The sequence below is a fragment of the Lepisma saccharinum genome, chromosome 12 (genome assembly GCF_977018435.1).
Source record: "Lepisma saccharinum chromosome 12, izLepSacc3.1, whole genome shotgun sequence".
Lineage (NCBI taxonomy): Eukaryota > Metazoa > Arthropoda > Insecta > Zygentoma > Lepismatidae > Lepisma > Lepisma saccharinum.
Window position 1 is genome coordinate 34,627,926 of NC_139240.1, and position 23,621 is coordinate 34,651,546.

The 23,621-nt window shown below is 39.7% G+C and overlaps 1 protein-coding gene across 10 annotated transcripts in view; it reads left to right on the plus strand.

Moving 5' to 3' along the window:
- Window positions 1–23,621, plus strand: part of Lar (tyrosine-protein phosphatase Lar) — an 833,005-nt gene that overhangs the window by 492,060 nt on the left and 317,324 nt on the right. For all 10 annotated transcript variants that reach the window (XM_083132037.1, XM_083132044.1, XM_083132040.1 and 7 more), the window contains one exon: window positions 2,118–2,408. In XM_083132037.1, coding sequence (XP_082988163.1) covers window positions 2,118–2,408 — 291 coding nt within the window. The remainder of the gene's footprint in view (window positions 1–2,117; window positions 2,409–23,621) is intronic.

The window sequence follows — 23,621 nt, forward strand, 5'->3', positions numbered from 1 at the left end:
GTTCCAGTTCCACTTTATGGTCAGATACATCGCTTACAACCTACAGTTGAAAGTGGGTTTCGAACCGCTGCATCAGACGTTATATTCTCAACGTTGACGCTTGTGCCGACCTACGTGACGGAATTCGAATGCTGGCCTGGGCATAGGTGTTTTTATGAGCGTCCTTTTATCTTCACGATTAGCTAAAATGGCAGAAAAGCCATGACGTTGCTGCTTGTCTTTCGTGTTTCGAACCTCTCATCGCCTAAAACAGAGATAGTGTTGCCATAACCACAGTTCCAACCTAGATTATTTCAAAATCGTCCTCCGTGGGGAATCATTCACAGGTCACCAACAGTTTCTGCCGGAGACATCTGAATCCGAAATCGTTAAACCCTTATGCTTTAGGTTGATTCCCTACCCCTCCCCCAGCCCACTCGTAGACTTATTTACATGCCATAAACACACTGGACGGACCGTACTGGGGCGATGGTGCGCTTTTAAACGCGGAGACCTGGACCCCGAGGGCTAAAATGGACGAGGCCTATTTTTTTTTTTTTAAGTGCCTGTACTTTCGCCCGATGGAAGACTTGCTCGAAAGTTCCTCGTGACGTCAGAGGCGGTCGGCACTAACTTCGGTCCCCAGGTCGCTACGCTGTGAACTCTCTGATAAACATCCTCCCCCAGAGTGTCCCGCTCGGCCCGGCGGATCTGTCTCTTCCAGATCGCATCTCCCCCACGCCTTCATCTTCAGCTTACCTCTTGTCAGCCCACCTCGTCCGGACAACCTCCATGGTTAATTTTACCGCATCACCTCGCCTGTTTGTCGCATTCAAATGCTTCCCTTTAATCTTCACAGTGGGACACATTACCAGAAGTTCGTCATTCGAAAAGTGATGAATTTCATTTATTTGTATGGACGCTTCGGTCAGTTCCCTTGTCCCTTTCTGTCCACCTATAGCCCCTTCGTCTTCCCCAGCTTTAAGTGCTTCACCAGTTTCGGGATACCGTTTACCGCTTCTGCATCAATTGCAGTTATTCTTCCATGGCGACTACGATCAACGCCAGGGGTCCCGGGTTCGAATCCTAGCCTGGGCATTGGTGTTGTTTCTGGGTATCCATCAATTTTATCACTCATTCTCATCTTCGCGATTAACCAAATGTCGCAGTAAAATAAATGAATCAATCACTCAGTCATCTTCACGATCAGCCAATGAATGCTAGACCGTCTAGATTATTATTCCATACTGTAAGCTCATAGTGTTATGATAGTAATACAATACGTCTGGATTGTAAGGATCCTATTTAAAGTAAATTGAGTCGTTACAAACCAGTGTCCGTGACTGTAAAATATACAATGGGAGAGAGTAGTGTCTAAAGCACATGTGTAATTTTACGAGACATTCTTAGATTAAAATATTAAGTAGGATGTTCCATTGCCTATGAAGAGAAGACCAAATAATTCTTCACGGCGAGAGGAGACGAAAATGAAGTGGAATTCAGAGAGAAAATGTGAGGAGCGGTAAGGATCAAAAACATGTCGGAACATGTTAGAATTAGCCACTCTTTTCCCTAAGAATTGTACTATCACGAAGAATTAGCGACATAGTGAACATGGAGAAGGCGGTAGTTAAGTGGAGGGACAAGATTCCAATTCGTGGCACTGTATTGTCTGAGAGCGCTGGAGAAGTTTCTTTCAAGTTCTGAACTCGTTCATTTATCAGAAGGCGTCACAAACGACTCATTTTGATTAACGGAGCATTCCTGGTCTGGGTTAGTGTTTAAGTATTTAATTTATTACGATATTTGTCTATTAACCCTCTTACATTTAGGTGGAAATCTGGTTTTACATGTACAGTGTAGGTAAATGTGTAGTTGGGGTCTGATTTACATCTGGCGACCACGGAGGCCAACGCATCCCCTCACGTTCACTAACGACTCATTTGAATTGTTAGTATAGTCGGGCATTTCTGGTCTGTGTTAATGGTTGTGTTTAACTGTTTATCCTGTTATGTTACGCCCTCATAAAGTAAGGTAGGTAAATATGCAGTCGGTGGCTGATTTACACCTGGCGACCAGGGAGGCTAACACATTCATGTTGAACGTTTCGCTCACGGAGATCTTTCTTCTCCTTCCAGATCCGCCCGAAATCACAGTGAGACCACGTGACCAGCAGGTGAAGGCGGGCGGCATCGCGGCCTTCTACTGCAAGGCGACGGGGGACCCTTCGCCGCAGCTGCAGTGGAGGAAGAACGGGAAGAAGCTGTCGGGGACCCAGTCCCGCTACCTGGTCCACAACTATCCCGGAGGGTCGCTGCTCAGGATAGAGCCCGTCCGCGCCAACAGGGACGACGCGGTGTACGAGTGCGTGGCGGAGAACGGTGTTGGGGACGCTGTGAGCGCCGAAGCGAGTCTCACTGTCTATGAATGTAAGTACAGCAGTTTTGTTCATTCATCTTCTCTTGTTTCGTTGTGTTCATTCGTAGCTCTTCAGCTGTTTAACGAGAACGAGTTTTACTGAATGTATTTCTCAAATTTCTTGGACAAGCGTCGACTGTGTCCTTCCGCTGTCATTGCCGTAGTATTGCTCCCCAAGAAAAGTATAGTGTGTTTCAAAAGTCGCGCAACCTAAACTTTGATCGCTAATAACATGAAATCTTGGAGAGATCCACACCAGGTTTTCTTCATTGGGCAAGTTCAAAGAGTTTTAAAGATAAAATCCCTGAAAAAATATTTAGACCTAATTGGAATGAGGACACAGGTGAGTGGAGAAGGTTACATAATTTAGCATAATTCGTATTCATGTCCAGATTGTTGGACAGAAGACTTAGGTGGGCAAGCCATGTGGCACGAATGGAAGAGGAAAGAAGAGTTTAGAGCATTCTTGTTCGGAAACCTGATGGTTAGAGGCCAAGACGAAAGTGGAGAGATTACGTTGAGATGGACCGAAAGGAAATGCCTAAGGGTGGAAAAGATTGAATTGATCTTGCCCAGGATATGGACAGATGAAAGGCTTGTGTTGCTGCAGCGGTAAACCATAGGATTTAATAAGGCTACAGAGTCAGTTAGCCAGTTCATTCATCGCAGGAGATTGTTTAAATTAATTAATGGCTAAAGTCTAGTATTTTTTTTTCAGAATGCCAGTAACACAGTCGTCTTGCAATCAAGGGTCCCGGTGCAGGGGCTGTATGTCAAATCGTGGTACTTATCTGAGCATCCCATTGCCGCCATTCGCAGTTTCCTGACTTGCGCCGTGCCAATCTGTGGTGTGCGATGAATAGGGGTCGATTTTATGGACAAATTCAAAAAGCTGCATTTTAATAGCATATAATCGTAATTAGCAACACTGGCAGTGCTGAGTCTTACCAGCTGACGTATGCAGTATATACCCTAGCACTGACCTTACAACCGCATGAAAAATTGCATATCACAATTGGCAAAAGTATTAGCAATATCTACATGGCCAAGACCTCGAATGCAGCAAAGGGGTGTTACAAGCCAATAAAATTGTGCGACCTTTAAAACACATTTTAGATCGTAGCTAATCTTGTTGGTGGCATGAAAACTTCTGGTTTTACTCCCTATTCACAAGTGCGTGTCCAGGTAAAATATTTGAATAGGGATTCTTACAGGAACACTGTTTTCATAAAGGATGTACGTATATTGGATATTGTATCACGCTGTGCTGAACTTAGCTTGAGGTACACGGTAGTGAATCGCAATGTGCATCACTTGTGAGGGAAAATAAAATTAATTTCACTTGCATGAGGCTTGCTGATTTGAAGGTATGTTTTTATTACGTGAGTGGGATTAAAGTTTAAGACAAGTTTTTATTACACACAGTGTAGTCGGATATTTGTATTGAGAATTCTGCTCCATCTATAGACAAGAAATTTAGAGCTCAAAAAGTGTATATTGCGATATTAAAAATGTAAACAAAGATACGATATTTCACGTATTTCTCATTTTTTATTGTTAAGACTACTTTTGCAAAGACTTGGAGAGGTTCGTCTGGATCGAGACTTCATTAAACTAGAAATTAAATTTAATTAATTAAAATACATACACTAGCAACCGTTAGTCCGGTGTGCGATAGGGATCAGTTAATACAGGGTGATTCAAAAGTGATTGCACAAAGTCTAAGGGAGAATTCACACCGAAGAGACAAGCGACACGAGAGTTTCACACCAAAGAGACACGTGGCAAGCGAAACTTGTTTCTTGCTCAGTTCGCATGATGATATAATTAACAAAAGACATTGTTACATGTAAATCGCGTTTTAAAATTTGTGCAAGTTATTGAAACTCGGGAGATGCATGTTGTGCATGAGAAACGGAGATATAATATGCACTGACCTCACTCAAACTATGTACGCTATACTTTCCAGCCTGGATAAGGCGAAGACGTAAACATTAGAGAGATGGTTCTCAACCTTCGTGAAACCATTCCCCTGTATTTTTTTTTTTAAAGTCAATGCCAGTAGCCAGTAGTCCTCGTAAATATCTTTACAGTATTTGAGATTTTATATGCATGAATTAACATGTACCCATGAAATTAAATATTGATAAATAAATTCTAGCATGATCAAAAGGAGTAATAATAGTTTGATTACGTGTAGGATTGTTGACAAATATGAATCGTACCATACCCCGTTCGATTAAGAAATATTGACCCTGGCAGACCTTGTCAGCTCCTGCTCAGAATGTGTAGAATAAGCATTCTACAGGAAATGGTAAGAACACTGGCCTTTGGCAAGAGGTGACGAGAGGCCAAGCGAGTGTTTAAATACGTGCGCATGAGAGCGACACGAGGTCTTTTAATCTGGAATCATCGGAGAAGCAGGAGCTACTGGTCTTATTTCTAAACCGAACAGGGTAAGCTAGTCTACACCCATTTCTGCCATTTGCATTGCTCACTTCAGTCTAGAAACGAATCATGAGTCTATTTTAATGAATAGTTAGATATTTGTACCTGCCCGTTCAGGGCTGTCTCTACCATCAACTAGTACATCCCTATTTAAGATCCCCGCGTTCAGAGGAACGCTACGTGGTTTGAGATGCGTGGGCTTTTCATTTATATCATTCGAAATAAATGAAAATTGAAATTTGTTAAATAGTGACATGTCAGAATTGTTTTTCTCCGCGAATTTTTATTTTTGGGGCAAGCTGCGTACCACGCAGCTTTAATGTTAATGATGGTTAACGTCGATACTCAGCTTTAATTCAGTCCTTACCCACCACACCCACCCAATAGGCTAATCACCCGCTGCATTAAAGCATATTACAATGCGGAGGAAACGAAAATAGAATGTTTCCTTTGGTAGCCACGGGCAATGAGGCAACAGCTCTGCGCTCTTGCTTCGTCGCGGTTTTCCGCGTCGATGCGATGTGGCATAAGGTACGTCCGTCATTCCGCTCGCCGGAAGGTTCGATGTCGGACATTCGAGTGTCATATTCCGCCCAGAATTTGGCCAGCCCGGGCACGTCTACCGACGAGCCCTTGTCATTCCGCTCCTAGTAACGCCGTGGTTCGCTCGAACCCGGTACCTTCGGTCAGGTCCTGATGGCTATGACAAAACTACCACCTGGGAAATTATCATCAATTCCCAGGATTTTATCTAAATTTTGAAAGTGGCACTTGATATTGATGACCCTTGTCCTTGCAGTAGTCTCTTGAAATACAATTTGGTATTTTTTTAACGTAAATTTGGTGCGTGACTTATGATATTTCGGCTATAAACGATACGACTCAATCACATCACACCATGGTGTGTGTACTTAGTGGGTCACAGCAGAGAGTATTGCTGAAGTCAATTGCGTTTTTAATTAATTAAAGTCCTTTAAAGTTCCATATTTATTTTCATTCATAAACAGACCGTAACTTGTTAATGATCCGAAAAGTAACGCCGTTTGTGTTTATGTGTTTTAAGCTTAAACTGTTAAAGATTATCGCAAGGAGGATATTTAATTTTATCACGTATAGTTTTGAAATGCACAAGGATCAGTGGTCGACTCACTCGTAATTTAAAATGACTGAAATCTCCTCGCCCCGAAGATGGGAGCCTTGGTCCTAATAATTGTAGTGCAAATTGATAAGGAGATAGTCGAGAGAATACACGAGTCAGTCGCAGAGCATTTTTATTTTTACCTTGTTTAAGGAATATTTTTTTTACTAAAGTAAAGTTAATATGTGAAAAAACGAAACGCTAATTATATTTCTAGGAATAGAGGAGCAATTATATGTCCGCTACTATACGCTGGCGTAAGTAGTAAGAGTGACGCTACCATTCGGTTAGAGTATAACCCGCTCGTTGATTCAATGTTCTAGCTAAGGGATAATAATAGGTGTTTTTAGTTGTACGCGCAGAAATACCGGTAGTGAAATATAAAAGAGTGCGCAAGTGTTTATATATATGTTTTAAGGAATAGAGGAGCAATGATGTCCACTACTAAAGGTAGTAAGTGTGACGCTCCCTTCCATTAGTTTTAAGGTTATGTCTTCCCCTACGAATTAATTGTGTACACAGAGGTACCCATAGCAAGAGGAATGACACTGTCATTGTAGCGCAATGACATAAGAATGACTTAGTCTGCATGACTTTTAGTTTGTTAAAACACCATAGTTAGGCGTAAGCCAACTTGTAATGAAAAGTAGAACGAGACGTAAGCGGTATTCAAGGCGTGGAGTATTTCACATATTAACTAGATTTTTTTGTTATTATCCATATATTTATTGTCTCCTTCAGCTATTTATTAAAGGGTAGCTTAATATTCCTCCTTTTGCGTTTTCTAGCTTTGAATTTTAAATACCTTAAATTTCATGTGTATTTATATTATGATATTTATATTTCAAGTTACGGCATTCCTTAATGTTTAAATAAACACTCTTCAGCATTATTCAACAGATTTCGTGTGGTTATTTAATCGCATCGCAAATCACTAAATCACTAAATAGCGATAAAAGTTAAAAAGGTTGTTTAAATTAAGGCAAAACTGGTTGTCATTTTTTTCATTAAATAACGATGTAGTATTGCGAATAGTATAATCAATCAAGCCCTCCCCTTAGGTATAATCACGTTTACATTCCGTCAGCTTACGATAGGTTTAAACACGCAAGTTTAATCTCTGCACCGAAAGCACGATTCATTCGTTGTTTTCCTTTTGTTCCTTCGAACTCAGGATATGTGCAGTCGCAAGACTCAAGTCCAGGATTTTCCTCCCATGCAAGTCGCCAGATTTCCGTGCGGAAATTTTCACATTCGAGTTAGCGGAAGAATCATATCTTATTTCAGTCTCGGAGAGAGATAATTTGATGACACCTTTCTTTGTTGTAGATGAACTTTACACTCAGCTGGCGTCGACACTGAAATTCCTAGCCTCCCAAAGAGGTGAGAATAAGTGTCTTTTCAAGGGCGCTTATTTATGCGTTTTTCTCGTTCCTTCAGAATTTTCAAAAGTTTCCCGAATGAAATTTAATTACTTCTTACAGATTAATTTCATGTTAATCTTCGTAAAGTAGGTAATAGCGAGTAATTGTGCTTAAATCTTAATTTCCCACACGTCATAGACTTTAGTTGAAGTAATATCATACGAAAGGAACGTGATTCCCAGGTTATTTGTAGGGGTGAGGAAATCGTTACTGTTATCCTATTACTAATTTGGAACTTCATTTTAACTGTTTATTTATGCTATACGTCAGGCGTATGCTAGCGTAAACTAACCTTGACTAGTGACCGTTAACAGTGCGTCACTATGTCGCCTTGATTTATTCATCCATTTTTATGTATCTTTCGTAATGAATGATCTTAACGTCATTGGAGCCATGTCATTTACTCTTTTATTATATCTTAGTGATCCCGAATTTACTTGTGGCTAGGTCCGTTTTAACAGCTGTGACGTTACCAGATTTGGGGTTAATTATTTTTTTTTTTCGTCAGTTCCTCATTTTTTAGAATGCTTTGACACTTCTGACATGATATTAATTTATTTCGTCGGGTTAACTTTCTGATACCAGGGGATATATTTGATACCATCTACATACTACTTTTATATATTTATCAATATTTAATCCTACATATTTCCGTTAGTCCGGTGTGCGATAGGGATCAGTTAATACAGGGTGATTCAAAAGTGATTGCACAAAGTCTAAGGGAGAATTCACACCGAAGAGACAAGCGACACGAGAGTTTCACACCAAAGAGACACGTGGCAAGCGAAACTTGTTTCTTGCTCAGTTCGCATGATGATATAATTAACAAAAGACATTGTTACATGTAAATCGCGTTTTAAAATTTGTGCAAGTTATTGAAACTCGGGAGATGCATGTTGTGCATGAGAAACGGAGATATAATATGCACTGACCTCACTCAAACTATGTACGCTATACTTTCCAGCCTGGATAAGGCGAAGACGTAAACATTAGAGAGATGGTTCTCAACCTTCGTGAAACCATTCCCCTGTATTTTTTTTTTAAAGTCAATGCCAGTAGCCAGTAGTCCTCGTAAATATCTTTACAGTATTTGAGATTTTATATGCATGAATTAACATGTACCCATGAAATTAAATATTGATAAATAAATTCTAGCATGATCAAAAGGAGTAATAATAGTTTGATTACGTGTAGGATTGTTGACAAATATGAATGACGAAGCGGTAACGTCGTCTCCTTGTAATTAAGTGATTTTGTTCTGTGGTGATGGATCGGTAGGACAACGGTGTGAATGTGCTCCGTGTTTTTTGTCGTATTTTATGTATTTCTGATGCGAGGTGGTGAAAACGATATTGCAGGAATGTGCAGTAAGTACTGAAGATTACTTTTGTGTAACAAATAGTTCAATATCTGGTAAATGAAACGATACATACGTTAAATACTGTCACTGTCATTTCTACTTCCCGTATGTAAACAAACAGTGTTGCCACCTCAGTGTTAAAAAAAACCGCGGAGTACAGTTGAACTGTCATTATCGAATTGTTCGATATATCTAATAAGATGAGTAGTTGCATCGAATGTCACGAACCTGTGGCTCGGAAGGACATTTCCTCAAAAATACAGTGTTCAGATTGTTTGAAGCTATGTCATTTGAAATGTGCACGTTTGAAAGAGGAAGATGCAGAATATATGCGGAGTGCGGGACAAATTTGGAGATGCAAAGAATGTGCGAAGATTAGACGTTGTAGTTTACAGGACGAAAGTGTAAGTGAAACGGAAGTGCCAACTATTGTTGATATGTATAAACTACTTCAAGTTGTAAAGCATGAAATGGAAAATTTGAAGAAAGCAAATATAAACTGTGAACGCGAACTAAGTAAATCACTTGAGTTAGCTCATCAAAAGCTGGACGAAAATGCATCATTGATCAAAAAGCAGGCAGAGTCAATAAATACTTGTATGGTACAAATTGAACAGTTGAAAGGGGAAAATGTAACTCTAAAAAAACAACTGAAGGATAATCAGGAGCAACTAGATGAATTAGATCAGTATGGTCGCCGCAATACGTTGGAAATATACGGTGTTCCTGAACAGCCGAATGAAAATACGACGGATGTAGTAAAAACTATTGGACGAGCATTGGACATAGAAATCAAGGATGAGATGATAGACTGTTGTCACAGGTTGCGCAAACCCTCTAATCAATCTTCAAGTGGAATCATTGTGAAATTTGTCAGGCGAATGGACAAGGATGCCTTTATACAGAAGAGGAAAGTGAAAAGGAACTTAAATGCTGTACATCTCGGTTATACCAAAAGTGAAATCATTTATATTAACCAAAGCCTCACACCTTACCGAAAGCGCATTCTTAGTCAGGCTAGGAAGATAAAATACGAGAAAAACTATGCTTATTTATGGGTAGACCATGCGGGATTAATTAAGTTAAGGAAAAAAAGGGATGATACTAACATCATATTATTAAAATCACTTGAAGACGTCACCCAATTAATGTAACTTTCGAGGGTCGTATAAATGAAATATGTATTTATTACCAAAATGCCCGTGGTCTAAATACTAAAATTATGGAATTTTATATTAATGTTTTGAGTAATAATTTTGATATTATAATTGTTACTGAAACCTGGCTGCATGAGAGTGTAAATAGTAATGAATTATTTAATGGCAATTACAAAGTGTACCGTCGCGATAGACCTGGAAATAAGAGTGGAGGGGGAGTTATGATAGCAATAAAGGAATCACTGAAATCGGAAGTAATAAATTTGAATTGTGAGGTAGATACATTGGTTGTTAAAATAAGTACACGTAATAAGATTTATTACATTACCACAGTGTATTTTACGCCTGCATGCGGTATAGAAAAATATTTGTCATTTTATAATATGTTTGATTCTTTCGTGGAATTTCATGGCTCGAATATATTTATAATTGGAGATTTCAATTTACCCATGATTACCAGTTCAGGTTATGAGTTACAGAAAGGTGGACCCTCTTGTAGAGCTTTGTTAAATTTTTTGAATTTTTATAACCTTAATTCTGTAAACAATATTAAAAATTGCCTCGATAGAACTTTGGATCTTATTCTTACTAACATTCCAAAGAATGTGAACATATGTAGGGAAGAAATGCCACTTGTAAAAGAAGATAAAAATCATCCTGCATTGACTGTACACCTAACTATAAGGGAATCTACTGATGTAATAACAAATGAAGCTTATTATTCTTACAATTTTAAAAAAGCCAATTTCATGCAGATGTATCATTTGCTTGGAGTGGTAGATTGGTCTGCATTAGATAATATGACTGATGTAATCAGGCGGTTAATTTTTTTTGTAATAGAGTTCATGAAGTATTTCTTGCCACAGTCCCAAAAAGAAGACGAAAGACAACAAATAAATACCCATATTGGTTTAATAATGATATCATTAAATTGATAAAGTTAAAAGAGTATTACAGAAAAAAATATAAAATTTAGAATAGGATATAAGTCATTGTTTCGGCAAACTAGAAAGCAGATAAAAACAATGATAAGTAGTGCCCATTACAACTACATAAAGGAATTGGAAAGCAATTTGAAATCAAATACTAAAGAGTTTTGGAGTTTTATTAGAAATAAGAAAAGTAATAATGGTGCTTGTAACAGCACAATGAATTTTGAAGAAAATTCTCTCAAATCTGCAAAAGATATTTCTGATGGTTTTGCTAAATATTTTAGGTCCGTATATGCTGAAACATCTGAACCATGTATAATGGACGAACGCACTGAGTCCATTATATCATACACATTAGCAATTTCGCCAGTTAGTCAGAAAGAATATGAAAGTGCTACAAAACAGTTAAAAGGCAAACGATCTAGCGGCCCAGATGAAATACCACCTTACATTTTGAAAGGATGCTCTGAGGTATTGATGTATCCTCTACTTAGAATTTATAACTTAATAATGAAAACACAAATGTTCCCTGATATCTGGAAGGAAACGCGTGTATGCCCCATCTTAAAATCTGGTGAAAGTTCAAAAATAGAAAATTACAGGCCCATATCGATTCTCTGTGCACCGGCGAAAGTATTCGAGTCTATCCTATACAATCGCATATTTAATCATGTAAAATGTTTCTTAAGTGACAATCAACATGGTTTCTTTCCAAGTAGATCAACGCAAACAAATCTGATAAATTTTGTCCAAGATATACATGATGCGTTCCACGAGAGACTTAGTGTACATGCAATATATATAGATTTCGCAAAAGCTTTTGACAGAATTAATCATAATATTCTTCTAAGAAAACTTGCAAGTTTTGGATTCTCAACACAATATGTAAATCCTTTCAAATCTTACATTATTAATCGAAAACAATATGTAACTTATAAACAAGCGAAGTCTTTTGTTTATGATGTTAAATCTGGGGTTCCACAAGGTTCAAATCTGGGTCCTCTATTCTTTGCAATTTATATTAATGATTTACCAGGTACAATCAAATTTTCAAAGTGTTTAGTGTACGCAGATGATGTTAAAATATATAGAGAAATTAGGGATATTACGGATACTAGGAAATTACAGACTGATATAAACATGGTTCATAGGTGGAGTGTAGAGAATGATATCAAGTTTAATATTAAGAAATGTTCATACATGATATTTACTAGAGCACGAAATAATGTGCGAAATGATAAGTATGTTATTAACGGCGAATTTGTAAAAAGAGTGTATTCAATCAAAGACCTAGGAGTAATTATTACCCATAATATGACTTTTACTGAGCATATTTCTTGCATTACCCAGAATGCCTACAGGAATCTTGGATTTCTAATAAGAAATGCTAAAAGTTTAAATGATATATGCTCTTTGTGTATGCTCTACAAATGTTTAGTTAGAAGCAAATTAGAATATGCTTGTTCCGTATGGGCGCCAAACTGTGAGTCCCAGAAAAATATGATTGAACGTATACAGAAGAAATTTCTCAGATTTTTATATTATAAGAAGTATCGAATATCGCCAATAATTCTTAAAATACCATACAATGATTTATTAAATGAATTTGATTTTGTAAGCCTGTCAAATAGACGTGAAATTTCTCAACAAATGTTTCTGTATAAAATAATAAATGGACATATTGATAGTAGTTCTATACTAGAGAGAATATGGTTTAATGTAAGACAGGGTCATTTACGTAATAGACGTTTACTCTCATACAAAATCCCAAGAACAGAAATGTATAAAGGTTCACCAATACAAAAAATGACACTTCAATATAACAAGATCTCAAATCATTTGGTGGACTTAGATTTCGGCATGACACGAACCAAATTTATGAATATGTTAAAGGGGTATCTCTCTTAATAATGTATTTATTATGAGAATTGGATTTGTCATATTGAAGTTTGTTGTAATGATGTATTGTACCAGTGTTTGTGATACTTGTTTTGTGTAATTCAGATGAAATGTGTAAATATATGATAATTTCTGTTGTCACAGTTAAGCAGTAAACCTGATCTGTCACCAAGATGTCTATATATATATATATATATATATATATATATATATATATATATATATATATATATATTATGTATTATCTGTCTATGTTTGTGAATATGTGTGTGTGTGTGTAAAGGAGGAAGGAGGGAGAATGTGTACGTGTGTACATACAAGTTGTAAATGAAAATGTAATATTTTGATATTACCTTTCTGTAATTGGAGATTTGTCTCTGTTGAAGGGAAATAAATAAATAAATTGAATAAATTGAATCCCGGGTTCGATACCCAGTGGAGCTATATAGTGACGCGGCTTCCACTTTAAACTGTAGGTCCAGTCCTGATTAGTCTATTTTTGCATAAAATGGACTTAAGAAACGAAAACTCATAACTCATATTTGGATTGTGTTATTTATCAACCAATTTCATCAGAACTTTTCGCAGCTCAGTATAGTTGATACGAGGGCCCGGCGGTTGAGAAACAATGCACTAGAGTACTTTACCACGTTGACTGATCTATTTTGGACTAAAGTGCCTCCGTGTGCTGGCTTTTTTAAAATAAAAGCAGTCGCACCCTAAATGGCGAAAACACGTCCCCTTTACACGATGTTGAAGGCAAATTACAGCCGATAACTGCATCAAAAATTTGATAAAGCGAGGAGAGCGTTGTGTTTAAACATTGTACATATCTATACTTTATTATATCAACAAATTAAAGGTTAAAACATGTTGTAAGGCCTCCGGTTGGGCTCTCTGAAAATAGCTCGTTGGGGTGACTGCGCATTCGTGAACAACAAACTGAGGCGATGTTTAAGACTGGACTGGACCTTTGGCCGACGCCACCGAATTCATCTCCCTTCGAAAAGCCGATATGATATTCTAAAATCTGAAAAATTACATCTGCATAGAATTCCTTCTAGGACATTCACGTGAATTTTCGTGTGACAACGTGACCAATTTCAATAACCTAGCAGAGCACTCGGACAATAGCTACGAAGTTTGGCAACCATGTTTACTTTGTCTCTCTTTCATGCATTTTAATTTAACAAACATTATTGTCTAAGGAAAGACCGCGTATTGAAGAAGACTCGTTTATTGAAATAAATGCTAGTGATGGTGGATTCCAAGTCATCCTGAACAGTGTTGAGCTGGAGATGAAGTACTAGTGAAAATGGGAATGTAAGTAAAATTGATTGTACTTTGACCTCGATCAGGGAAGTTTTTTTGTGTGAAATGCATGAAAAAATTATATCTAAGCTCTGCAAAAAAAAAAAAAAAAAAATTGCAGAGTATTCACATTACTGTATTCTATATCTCAGACTTAAATGATATGTTTTATTAGTATTTTGATGCCTATGGACATCTCCCCTGGTCAAGTTCGATATCCCCCCGGAAGAATGTGGCTGGATTCATCACTGCCTCCTCAGCGCCTCCCGATGGCGTAGTGGTAACGTCGTCGCCTTGTAATCAAGGGGTCCCAGGTTCGATACCCAGTGGAGGCACATGGCTCAGTGCTTCGGATCCTACTTTAAACTGTATGCCCAGTCCAGATTAGCCTTTCTGAGCATAAAATGAACTTAAAATAACAAACCAGTCCCTCAATACTGCCTCGAAAAGTCAGGCAATTTTGCTTTTCACGACACCCTGTTGCTGCATTAGTAGTAACCGCCAGGTGCCTTAAACGAAACTCGATGTCTGCATCCATCCAGGCCAAGAGTCAAATTTCCACGCCACCTGTCACGGGGTGGAGATTCTCCATAGTTTTTACAGCGCCGTCCCGGACTGACCAGGTACCATCCAATCTTCCTCCTCGTGTTTGCCCTTCCTATTCATCCCCCTGTTTGTTCTCCCCCCTCCGCTGCCTCCCCGGCAACATCAAACGGCTCACATCTTCCTTAGCCAGTGCTCTCCGGTGGGCCATAAGCATTATGCAGATGGAGGTTCTCCTCCTCCAGCATGATTGTGCGCCGCCTCACTTCGAGGACCGGGAGGTAATGCGTGTGATCCGTCCCGCACCAACCCCCCAGTTTTGGCTCCTGGCTTTTTCGGGAAGGATGGGATTCAGCTTTTCCAACTCTCGCCTCCCTCTCGCGACCACAGAATAGCAACCACCGCCCACCCACAGACGCAAAAGTGTGGAACAAACACGCGTTCTAGAGTTTGTGTTCAGTGTTGCCAACCTGTTGGCATCATCTTAAAATCTGAATGTTACGAAGAAGGGAGGAGGTTGTTTCAACCCCTTCAGTTCCACAAGGGTACCCTTAAACTCTATTCGCTGGAGCCATTTGCTCACAGCATCAATAAGAGAGCGCATTGTAATTGTTATACAGGGTGTTCCTAAAGTTTCCTTTTCATTTCTGTTAATGACGTTGGAGCCACGCAATACAGACGAGTTGCAAAGTGTTCTGCCTCCATTCAGTACATCCCTTGTAGACCTTCAGATAGGCGTAAATGTTGAACATAACCAATGACGTTACTAAGAATTTCAGAAAAGGCATCAATCCTTGGTTTCAGTGATTTATTTTACTTCATTTTTTCGGCCACTTTTGGCTAATCGCCAAGATGAGGATGAATATGAATGGTGATGAGTTGTATGAAGGGATAATCACAAAAATATATGGACAACACGAACCTCATAGAGGATTATACTGGATACGAGTCCAGACACCTAAGTCTAGCTAGTCTGCAGTCCAGCGTTTACTACGTGGAAGGGAGATTGACATTTCAGTATGCTCATGAAGGATCACCCCTTGAAACCCAAATTCAACCTTTGGTGTCGCCATTTGTATTTATTTCCTGAAACTCTTTAACATAAAAATAAATACTTTATTTCCTGAAACTCTTTAACATAAAAATAAATACTTTCAAAGTGGCCGATTAATTTCCAAAAAAACATCACTATCTTGCGTAGTGTACCTCTCATTCATGTGTTACACTTAATGCATTTCCAGCTACATGAGAGGTAAACGGAGGGAGGAGAAGAAGGTAGGAATAGTCTCGTTTTTGGAGGATGCAAGTTCGGTCTTGGACTAGACAGTTGGTTTTTAGCTTGAAAGGTGAACGTTAGTTGTGGAGAGTCATGAGGAGAGGGAGATAGGACTACTTGGCTAGAGTTTGGGGAGATGTTAAGAGACAATTGGAATTGGAAGTGTGTGTGAGAATCAACTTTGGAACAGTTATTGATCGATAATCTCTTCCAACACGAGACAGGTAATTCCATTTTTCTCACGTGCTAACCTTGTCGATGCAGTCTTAAGGTCTTTAACCTAATTTATGTGTTGCCTTTCATTTAAGAGTTGTATAGCTTAACATTTATCTAGGTGCCTTTCGACAGATGAAGATAAACGCCAAGCGAGTGGCTATGAGCTAACGCCACACACCCCTGTTCGATCCCGACACCGAGGGGTGTGCTACGCGGTGGGATGCTTGGGCTTCTCATCCACTAATGCTATTTGAGCTAGAGGGCTCATACCCAACATATGAAGGTTCATAATCAATCCTAATTCCTAATTCTATTTCTTCCACCTCATGATATGGAGCCTGGATAGGCTTAGAAATTAATTTAATATCATTTATTCCATTAATTTCTACACCAAATATCCAACGAAATACAGAAGCATCACTTAAATACTTCTTAATCCAAGCGTTAGCATCATCGATATTTCTAACAGCAGCACTAATTATAATTAACTCAATAAAGTTTAACCTACAAATTCAACTTTTAATCTTAGTATTATTAATAAAAATAGAAGCAGCTCCATTCCACATTGGTAAATAGACTTCGTGGACACCGTGTTTGTTAGTTCTCTGAGCACTCACTCTGATCTGATTTCTACAGAATTCCCAGAATACATACCACCAAGTTCACTGAAGCTTCAGAGTTTTCTCGTTGTATTTCCAATAAATGATAAGGAGCACTGTAAATCGAACGATTTATTGATTGGTTTTATTTTCCTTCGCTTTTCTGCCACCTTTGGCTAATTGCGAAGATGAGGATGGATGATGATATGATGAAATTGATGAAGGGACACTCAAAAAGAACACAAATGGCCTGGCTAGGATTCGAACACTGAGACCCCTGCCGTCGTAGCGCGCTGTGCTAACCACTCCACCATGGAGGTCGGCGCACAGTAAATCTAAAGGGAAAATTAATTGCAAAATGTGTCGGGTTCTTATTCACTGACGTCTCCCTCCTTTGCGCCCCTCTTAACAACGTTACAGGAAATTGAATTTCGCGCGTGCATACTAGAGCCCTCTTCCACGAAAACAACTAGCTGCCCACGCCTGGTCCGGGACATGTTTACTTTTGTGTGTGTTCGTTAATACATAAAATATCATCATTAATTTTATACATGCGGTGCGGTGCATATTCCCGGAGGCATATTCTAAATGCATGCAACGACATTCTGCTTACATATAGCTCCTGGTTAGTTATTACTAGTGTATTGTAATTTTTTTTCTCATTACCGAAATTGGTGCAAATTTTAGAGTTGGTTCGACATTGCAGTACGGATACTAACATCGTATACAGTCGTATTTTATTATTTATAATGTAGCATGCTCATGAAGCAGGCTTCAAGTTTTTTTTCTAATTCTGAGCCGGAGTAGCTATTCTACGTCCACCGTTGGATTGAAGTCAGTGTAAACAAGCACATGCTGACAGTGAAATCCTGTTGTCTACCGCATCGTAGGTGTATAGTCGGTATGAACAAGCCAATCCACTAAGCTACCTAAGCTCAATTTAGGCAACTGATGTGCAACACTATGGCACAAAAGTCCCATGATTTTGTGTATATTAAATTTGTTCTTGTGTTTGCACTTTTAGCAAATCGTAAAGAACCTTAAAAGGTCGGGATCGAACCATAAGGGGGAAGCGTTAGCTCATAGCCACTCGCTTATGCTGGATCTTCACTTGCTAAGGTACCTAGATAAATGTAAGCCTATACAACTCTTAAATGAATGGCAACTCGCACATTTTAGGTTAAATGACCTTAAGACTGCATCGGCACGGTTAGCGTAAATTGAGGAAAGGATATTACCTGTCTCGTTCTCGAAGAGATTATCAATAATAGTTCCAAAGTTGACTTTCACACACATACACACTCCCATTAGTCTCTTAACTTCTCTGTACTTCTCACTCGAGATTCCTCTCTCCCTCTTCTTCCAATTTCCCCAAACGAACGTTCCCTTTCCAAGCTAAGAACCGACTGTCCAGCCCAAGACTCAACTTGCATCCTCTCAAAAACAGACTCCGCCTATTTTCGTCTTCCCCCTCCATTTTCCTCTCTTGTAGCTTGAAACGCATTCTGCTGAAGTATACGCATTCTTTCCTGCCTTCTACAAAGCTAAGTGTAACTCAAGAATCAGAGGTACGCTACGAAATCGTGGCGATGAGAATGAGCGATTAGATGAAAATTATGAAGGGACAGTCACCAAGAACACGCATGCCCCGGTCGGGACTCGAACCCGAGATTGAAATTCGACCACTTCAATTTGTTGTATCTGTGGACGTAGGATAGCAAAATTTTCATAGTAATACCAATCAACTGTTTTGTAGGCCATGCAACGTGGGTTAGCGTACATTTCTCTATGGTTTCTCCAAGAGCATTGTAATCAAGGGTCCCCGTGAAATTACATAGCGGTTCTGATCCTACTTGAAACTATAGGCCCAGTCCCGATTCGCATATCTTTACATAAAGCGGACTTTAGAAAATCCAAATTGAAAAAACTGTGGCTAACACAGTAACCTTGAAATAAAAGTCCCTGTCTTCGATTCCCGGCAGACACACATTGCACACTAGGACCAATTCCGGTCAGTCGATCTGAGCATATAAAGTGTACTTTGTTCACGCATCTCTCCAGAACCGAAGGTGTATTTCCCCAGTGTAACTGCAAGATTCATTGTTGTTGTTGATTTGGTGTTTTAAGTCCACTTTATGCACAGTAAGGCTAATCGGGACTAGACATAGAGTTTAAAGTGGGATTCGAACCACTATGTCCCTCCACCGAGTATCGATCCCGGGACCCCTTGATTACAAGGCGGCGACGATACCACTGCGCCATCGGAGAGACACGCAAGGTTCTTTGTATTTCTAAACATATGCTATTATTAGACAGATTGCAACACTGGCTCCTTAGCCGCAAAAATCCCTTCCTCGGTGTATGGACCTTGCGTCGATCCACCCCTCCCCCATCCCGTTCTTAATGCAATTGATTAAGAACATTCCAACAACACAAGCTCTGAAACATCGGACAAGTATCCTGGAAGGGGCTGCAGCACGCCGTACGCAGAGATATGAAGGTAGTTTCATCCCAGGATATCTTCCTTTGAGTTATCGCGTCATCACGAATTCAAGGAATTGATTCCGAGGAGGCAGGGACGCGAAGAGGTTCTTTGAGGTCGCCGTGCTCGGTTGTTATTAAATCTAATAGCATAGTTCGGGGCCGGGGAAGGCGAGGGGGGCCTTTGCGGCTGGTTGTGGAAGCCGGCAAGTGTGGCTCTTCTCTCGCCGATTGGAATTCTAATGACACTCATTTAACGCAGCCGGGGCAAACATTGCGGGTGCTTTAAAAGAGGTGAGTTTGCAGGCCTGACACAGCAGTGTTGCCAACTTATCGACGGAATTGGCTCGTCTTGATGCTCAGGTGTTGGATGCATCCTCCAGCCTCTTGTTGTATATTGCCCAAATTACGAATATTGTAAAAACCCTAGGAATCTTAGAGTATCACTTGAGATACAGTTCGCCAATTTTTATTTTTTTAAAAAAGTTAATATATTGTGAGCAGGGTTGTTTAAGGTCTAGGAATTTTTAATAAATCCAATTCCGGTCCAGGAGAGAAAAATCAACATCCGGTAATGGGTTGTGGATCTTAAAGAACTTTTTTTATCTTTAAAGTATTTCATTTCGGTCCAGGAACCTGCTTTCAGGACGAATTTAACCACGGTCCAGGAACTTTTTTTTTTCCGGATCGAGTTAAATCCGGTCAATATTCCTTATTGAATTAAAACAATACGTAACTTGCACCAAATTTTAATTGTGCGAGAAAGAAATATTTCGTTCCTGTTGCGGAACCCAATAGAACCCATGAGTTCTGTACCTTTAACAACCCTGATTGTCAGTGCTTTAGGAAGAGAAAGGATCAAGGGCACGAATGTTAAAGGCCCGCCAATTGTCGTGAATTGATTTTGTGCCGGGGATGTTGGTCAACAGTTCCTACCTTTTAGATACGGGATTGCGTTTGACAGAAATCCATCAAGGCATTTCAAGATGGCTGACAAGATTGCGCGCGCATGAAATTGTGGCTCCAATTTGGCAGTAAACTCGTAAAATGTTTATGGGTGGAAGGAGGTAACATGTCAATATTTTCCATACTAACTTCTGCAAACCCACGGGTTTGACCACACATTTTTACGCTATTGCATTTATATGAAGATCGGTATATTATTGCATTTGTTAGAAATCGGTCAATGCGTTTCGGGAGAGGGACTGGGACAAATAAAGATGCGAAGAAGAGAGAGAAATATTTTTTCTCTGTTTCGTATTTCTTTCTTTTCCACTCTTTCTCTTTTCCTTCTTTTATGTCTGTGTTTTTCGATGGTTTTACTTGGCTTAATTTTCTTCTCGAGTTAATGGCGCGACAATCCATTGCCTGTTCCTCCCACTCTCGCCCTCTTTTCTTCTTTCCTCCTGTGCCTTTCTTTATTTTTATATTTCCCCCTGTTCATCTATCATTCTCTATTTCTCTTTCCTTCTACCATTTTCTAGTTCTCTCTGTTTTCTTCTACCATTCTCCATTTATCTCTCTTTCCTTTACCATTCTCTATTTCTCTCTCTTTTCTTCTACCCTTCTCTATTTCTCTCTTTCTTCTACCCTTCTCTATTTCTCTCTTTTCTTCTACCCTTCTCTATTTCTCTCTTTCCTTGTACCATTCTCTATATTTTTCTTTCCTTCTACCATTCTCTAGTTCTCTGTTTCCTTGTACCCTACTCTACTTCTCCCTTTCTTCTACCCTTCTCTATTGCTCTCTTTTCTTCTACCATTCTACATTTCTCTCTCTTTCCTTTACCATTCTCTATTTCTCTCTCTTTTCTTCTACCCTTCTCTATTTCTCTCTTTCTTCTACCCTTCTCTATTTCTCTCTTTCTTCTACCCTTCTCTATTTCTCTCTTTCTTCTACCCTTCTCTATTTCTCTCTTTCTTCTACCCTTCTCTATTTCTCTCTTTTCTTCTACCCTTCTCTATTTCTCTCTTTCCTTGTACCATTCTCTATATTTTTCTTTCCTTCTACCATTCTCTAGTTCTCTGTTTCCTTGTACCCTACTCTACTTCTCCCTTTCTTCTACCCTTCTCTATTGCTCTCTTTTCTTCTACCATTCTACATTTCTCTCTCTTTCCTTTACCATTCTCTATTTCTCTCTCTTGTCTTCTACCCTTCTCTATTTCTCTCTCTTTTCTTCTACCCTTCTCTATTCACTCTTTCCTTCTACCATTCTCTAGTTCTCTCTGTTTCCTTCTACCATTCTCCATTTCTCTCTCTTTCCTTCTACCATTGTCTTTTTCTCTCTGTTTTCTTGTACCCTTCTCTATTTCTCTCTGTTTTCTTCTACTATTCTCTATTTCACTCTTTCCTTCTACCATTGTCTTTTCTGTTTTCTTGTATCCTTCTATATTTCCTTCTACCATTGTCTTTTTCTGTCTGATTTCTTGTACCCTTCTCTATTTCTCTCTTGTTTTCTTCTACCATTCTCTATTTCTCTCTATTTCCGTCTACCATTCTCTATTTCTCTCCTTCTTCCACTCTTTCCCTTTTTGTTTTCTTCTTCCCTTTCTTTATCTCTGCCTCTTTTATATTTTTTTTACTTCGCTTTGTTGCTTCAGCTAATCGCGAGACAACCCATTGCCTTACCCAAGGTCAGATGGTACCATATGTTACCCTGGTTTTATAGCGTTGTAAGTCAACTATCACTGCTACGAAACATTTCATATTATCTTCAAGTGTCCATGTAAGTTCCCACACAAGTACTCGAAGTGTGCGTATTGGCTTCGTTCGGAGATTTAACATGTGCTTTTCCTTCTTCTATACATGTTTCCGTTCTTTATCGCCCAATATATTTTCTCTTTCCTATGTTCCATATTTTCTCTTCCTATCATGCGCCGCGACCAACCGCCAGGCTTCTAATATTCGCGATACATTGATTCCACATTTTCCGTTCGCTCCAGCGAGGAACAAAGCTGTTTTCGATTTTCCGGGAACCTTGGCGGTCAGCGGAAGCATCTCTCTTGCAATCTGGGGAGCCGTACAACACCGGAACTTGCCGGAAAGAAGGTGTAAGAGTTCCCACTCTCCTGCCTTGTGTATCTTTTCTCTCCGACCGTCGAGTCCTCCTAGGAGCAGATTGATCTCTGTAAACATTTCCTGTCGGGAAGCCTTGAGAGGAGCTGGTGGGGCCCCTCCTCTCGGCGTTTCCTAAGGGTGATCCATCCTCCGGGTTCCTTCCTGCGCCGACCGGAGCCATTCCAGACCGGAATTCCGGGAAGAATCGGGCGTTCCTTTTTCATTCACACTCCGCTGACCGTTCCTTTTTTCCTCCCCATTGTGCCAATGGATCGAGCTTCCTCCGGTTCCAGCGTCCGTTCGTGTTCCGTATCCGTGGTGTTCCTTGGCTATGATTTGGATAACGGGAAGCTGGAAATCTTTCACTGGGATTACCAATAGCGTGCCAAATAGATGCGAAATACGAATGTTCCTTCCGTCCCCCTTGGCAGTTTAATACATACAGTCACCGTCAATAAATGCGGGACACCTTAATCCAGAAATTCTCGCTTCCTTCCAAGGCGTTATGTGTGTTGCCTAACTCTAGGGCGTTGGAAGAAGTTGCCATTGAAAATTTCTACTAAAATCCACTTATCGCCGCAGATTTGGGCAATTCACATAACGCCTTGCTGGGAGGCAAGTCTTTCTGGATCTAGGTGGTCTGATTTTTATTGCAGGTGACTATACCCCTAAAAAAAAAACGATCTGGCGCTGAGATTGAATTTTCAACCCTCAGCGAGCGATTATGAGGTCAGCTTCTTGCCCCTGCGTTGCCAAAATGTGAGGTAAATTAGTTGCTTAACACCTGGATATACACTCCTGTTCACTCAAAGTAGCACATTTTCCAACTGTTCAACCCTATAAAGTGTGTCACTTTTTGTGAGCAGGAGTGTACAGGTACTTAAAACATACGGTGCACATTGCATTTTCAGTAATCAATGAAGTTTCTTTGAGGCGTGCAACAATTTTCTGGATGTAATTAATGTGTATGCAACCGCGCGCATCATTTATAGCCGCGGGTACAAAATGTGTTAAGGTAGGAGAAAAAAAAATTGTCAACATAAATGCAATTACTCGTTTTTTCTGCCTCTTCCCCATTTTTTTTCGCGTATACCTAGAGGATGGGTGAACGATGCAGAAAAAGCTAATTCAATTGCGGAATTAGTGATTTACTAAATAGGTTTCCGTTATGAAAACAGAGGAATATCCACCCTGTAATTGTATTAGTTAATGGTCCAGATATGGGATGCTGTTGGTTAAGTGGTTACGCCTCTACCCCCCACCCCCCCCCCCCAACCAACCGAGCCCGGTCCTGCTGGTTTATCGGTGAAGGACAAATAACAGTTGAAGATCGCCGGGCGATAAAATATACACGAGCCGCTGCTGGAAAAGAGAGGTGGGGGGAG